The 4,911-nt window shown below is 38.4% G+C and overlaps 1 protein-coding gene across 1 annotated transcript; it reads right to left on the bottom strand.

Annotated features, from left to right (window-relative positions):
* Positions 1–3,594: 3,594 nt before the first annotated feature.
* Positions 3,595–4,641, bottom strand: LOC110485441 (GTPase IMAP family member 7). The gene is made up of 2 exons (XM_036948306.1): positions 4,623–4,641; positions 3,595–4,364 (listed from the first exon to the last, which is right to left on the bottom strand). Exons 1-2 carry the CDS (start codon positions 4,639–4,641, stop codon positions 3,595–3,597), a joined length of 789 nt encoding a protein of 262 aa, XP_036804201.1.
* Positions 4,642–4,911: the final 270 nt, after the last annotated feature.

Genomic DNA, 4,911 nt, shown 5'->3' with positions numbered 1-4,911 from the left:
ATTTGACTAGAAAAGAAACAGTTAATGTCTCGTCAACCCTCAACCAGGAAAGAAACACACACACACGCACACACGCACCTCACTCCACTTCTTGGCTTCCATGGCAACACCCACGGGAACCTTTCCCCAATATAATCTTTCCCCCACGGGAACCACACCTGTTGGCATTCTCACAAACAATCGCAACATTGTTTCAATCATATATAGAACCTTTCTCACTGCCCTGTTATATAAAGATTTTTTGAGGCCTTGCTCACAATTCATTCTGTGGCAGCACAATGACCAAAGAATATACTGTATGTGAGGCTCTTGATCACATCTTTGATCTGGTGAGGAGGAAAGAGTCCTTGTTAAACTTTGACACAGTGGTCTGTGATTATTAGCACTATGTTTCTTCTGAGTATTTGTTATGGTCAAAATAATCCATACATTATGCTTTTTTTAAACTCAGAAATGTGTTGTATGAGCTCAGGTCAATGAGGCCTACAGGCCATAAATAGCACATAGAAGTTCAAAACGTGTAATGTTCACAAGAACTTAAGTTGATAAAAAGATCTAACACAACATTAGGTGATAATAAATGTATTATTATGGATTTATAGTCAGCTACAATCAGGCTGTCATTTTGGACCGGGAACACAGAATGAATTAACATGAAACGAACACAACAGGAGTGTTAAGGATGGCTAACTGCTAAATTATGATTTTTAAAATACATTATCATTATTATAGAATAATTCAAGACAAAATGAAGAAATGTCTTGCTCAACTAGGCTTCCTGCAAAATGGCGGACAGCCGCCAGCAGGCTCAACACAACCTCCGTCCACGACTAAGGGCTGATCCTGACGGGAGGATCAGCCCCCAAAGATATTCAGAATTGTGAGTGTTTTGCTTTAGAATCTCTATATAAAAATGTGGTAACTTCCTGTGGTATCCTGCTTTCTCTGAAATCTAAATCATACAGGTTTGCATGCTGTCATTACAGAGCTGGGTATCTGTCTTTCATTCACACAGGATGGAACAGATATACAGATACTTTACTTGTCTGATACACCGCCTGCATGATACATCGCCTGCATGATACACCGCCTGCGTAAATATATATATTGATTGCAATTGTTCCCGAATGAGTGAGCGTTCATGGGTAAAGGATTAGCATTTCAATTGTTATAATTATCACTCTGTAGTGACTTCTTAGTCGACCCCAACTTCCCCTTTTGTCTAACAAGCCGCCATGCCGGTTTAGCCCATTCTCCTATCATTTCATGTAACCACATTTACCTTGTTTGTTTGTTTGTTTGTTTATGCATTTCTGTGAATTACTTAGTTAGTAATAAATAAATTATTTAAGACAATTGATGTATGGATGACAATTGATTATAGTGATGACTGGGTTCGTGCAGATAACCAACAATTCACGACGTTTGGAATGAGACTAACGTGAGGTAAAGTAAATAATTCATTAATTCGAAGACTAATTGACCAGATAAAATATCTGAAAAGTTATTTTAGGAAATGATAACTTTGTAATCTGAATATTTTTCCTTGCTGCCCCGACTTCCTAGTAATTACGGTTACATGATTAATCAGTCTAATCGCGTAGTAACTAATTACAGAGAATCTTTGATAAAAAATATCAGTCTTCAGTTAATGATAGTAAAGACACGACACCAGCTAGCTAACATAGCACCCCTCTGTTATAGCCAGCTAGCTAACATAGCACCCCTCTGTTATAGCCAGCTAGCTAACATAGCACCCCTCTGTTATAGCCAGCTAGCTAACATAGCACCCCTCTGTTATAGCCAGCTAGCTAACATAGCACACCTCTGTTTGAGCAGGGTGTTTGAGTAGGCTAAACTAACTAGCTGCATTTGCAAACTAAGTAAGTGGAACAAAATGTACAGTCTCTCTCTCTTGCTTCTCCTTAATTTTGGAAGAAATTAATTTGTTCAAAACGGTTCAACTATTGTCTTTCTCTCTCTTTGAGTCAACTACTCACCACATTTTATGTACATTTTAGCTGTAGCTTATGCTTTCAGTACTGGATTCATTCTCTGATCCTTTGATTGGGTGGACCACATGTCAGTTCAGGCTGCAAGAGCCCTGATAAGTTGGAGGATGTCCTCTGGAAGTCATAATTACTGTGTAAGTCTATGGAAGGGGGTGAGAACCATGAACCTCCTAGGTTTTGTATTGAAGTCAATGTACCCAGAGGACGGAAGCTAGCTGTCCTCTGGCTACACCATGGTGCTACCCTACAGAATGCTGTTGAGGCTACTGTAGACCTTCACTGCAAAACAGTGTATTTTACAGTATATATTTAGTATCGTTTTTATCTCAAAAAGGACAACTTTAAATGTTTTACCATTTTTATTTGTATGAAATTCACTGAGGATAATGGTGGGAACATTGCCTTTAAATTTGAATCCCACTATAGCACGGATCTTCAGCCGCCCGGATTGAATACAGCCCTTAAGCACATAGACTGAACACACACATTCCACTGAATTATTTTGTAGACAGAAAGACAGGTGCTGCAATTGTTGTGATTTAAGTTGCGAGTTAACACAAAAATAAATCCTGCTGTAAACAACTTTTTTAAAGCAATACTGCAATCTGGAAAATATATTTCAAGGACTGTATCAGGATGTGTAAAAACAACTGGAAACAGGAGTATTCATAACAACAGTTGTGTTTTATATCCCTATACAGCCAGTACCCACTACCCATAATACATACACCCCACTAAATACATACACTACCATTTAATACATGCTATATATCCCCACTAGATACATACACTACCATTTATTATATACTAAATATATCCCCACTAGATACATACACTACCATTTATTATATACTAAATATATCCCCACTAGATACATACACTACCATTTATTATATACTAAATATATCCCCACTAAATACATACACTACCATTTATTACATGCTATGTATCCCCACTAGAAACATACACTACCACTTCATATATACTATGTATCCCCACTAGATACATACACTACTATTTAATACATGCTATGTATCCCCACTAGATACATACAATACCATTTAATATATACTAAATATATCTCCACTAAATACATACACTACCATTTATTATATACTAAATATATCTCCACTAAATACATACACTACCATTTAATATATACTAAATATATCTCCACTAAATACATACACTACCATTTATTATATACTAAATATATCCCCACTAAATACATACACTACCATTTAATATATACTAAATATATCCCCACTAAATACATACACTACCATTTATTATATACTAAATATATCCCCACTAAATACATACACCTCCACTAAAATAAACGGTCATGATTTGAGTTGAGGAACGTTGTAACTATGGGTCATGAGAGGGGAATTGTGTACAGTGCAGCAGGAGTGTTTTGTTAAGATTTTCCACGTTCCCACCCTGCTAGGGCCACCCTGCCACACGGCTGGCATATCTATATATGCATATATATAGCATTGCAAATTGTTTTAAAATAACTGTTATATCATTCAGTGAGTACCATTGCCATATGTAGCGAAACGTTAAGACACCTGGTGTTTTAAAAGCCTAGCATCTTCTTAGTGCATTCAAACCCTTGGCTGAAGCCTGCAGCTACACCTGCTGCCACCAATACTGGTGAAGCAGACACCATACCTAGTCCTGCTGTGGCTAGACTGCCGTACGCTGCCAGTTTACAGTAAAACATATTATCCTCTCTGATCTTTCTCTGAGCCTCTTCATAGTCAGCACTGGTGTAGTGTTCTCCTCCATTGTCCTCCTCCACCATCTCCTCGATCTTCTCCAGCAGCTCTCTAACCTGAGTGTTGTCTTTTCTCTTGTCATTAATTAGGGAGTGATATCTGCCTCCACAGCTTGTGACAAGCCTCCGTAACTCTGGGCTCTGTTTCAGAAACTCCTCCACTGATTTACCCTCCAGCTGGTCTCCACCAGTGAACAGAATGATGGTGTACATTGATGCTTCTTCTCCAAAGTTCTCCTGGATCCACTTCACAGTGTTCCTCTCCTCCTCTGTGAACCTCCCCAGTCTGATCACCAGCAGGAAGGCATGGGGTCCTGGGACTGACATGTAGATGGCCTTTTCTATCTCACTTTTCATCTCTTCTTTAGACATTGTTGTGTCATAGAGCCCCGGGGTGTCAATGACATCAATCTTCCTCCCATCCACCACTCCACTCTGTTTCTCACTCTGTGCAGTCACAGACACTGGAGAAGCCTCCGTTTGAAAGACCTCTCTCCCCAGGATGGTGTTTCCTGTTGCACTCTTCCCTGCTACAGTCTTCCCCACCAGAACTATCCTCAGATCAGTCACTGAAAGAGGCAACAAGCTTTAAAATGCACAATTGTATTGTATTTAAATCAAAAATATAGTAGCTACTAAATATAAACGTTTAGAAAAATAGGCATGTCTAATTCATTTCCCTTGATTTTCAGTGACATTGCCTGAACAAACGCAATCAAAAATAAATTTTCCCTGACTGCGGACTTGCCAGATTTGGGATTTGTATGTGTGTGTGTTTGTGTATGTTTGTGTGTGAAAAGAGAGAGCACTACTTAATCCATACTTACTAATGGGAGGTTCTGACATGCTACCTCTCCTCTCCCCTGTTGAAAATGTAAGACAGTCTCTATAAGGCATAAGGCAGTCTGTATAAGGTATAAGGCATTCTATATAGGGTATAAGGCAGTCTATATAGGGTATAAGGCATTCTGTATAACACTGAAGCATTATTCAATGATTCAACCGTCAATTCCATTTCATTTCATTCAATTCAGTTCATGAATTGAACATTTGAATTCAGGGGGTTGAAACGTGCCCAATTATTATTATTTTAGTTTTATCTTTGAATGGGAATTT

The sequence above is a fragment of the Oncorhynchus mykiss genome, chromosome 17 (assembly GCF_013265735.2).
Source record: "Oncorhynchus mykiss isolate Arlee chromosome 17, USDA_OmykA_1.1, whole genome shotgun sequence".
NCBI lineage: Eukaryota > Metazoa > Chordata > Actinopteri > Salmoniformes > Salmonidae > Oncorhynchus > Oncorhynchus mykiss.
This window is presented reverse-complemented; position numbering and strand designations above follow the sequence as displayed.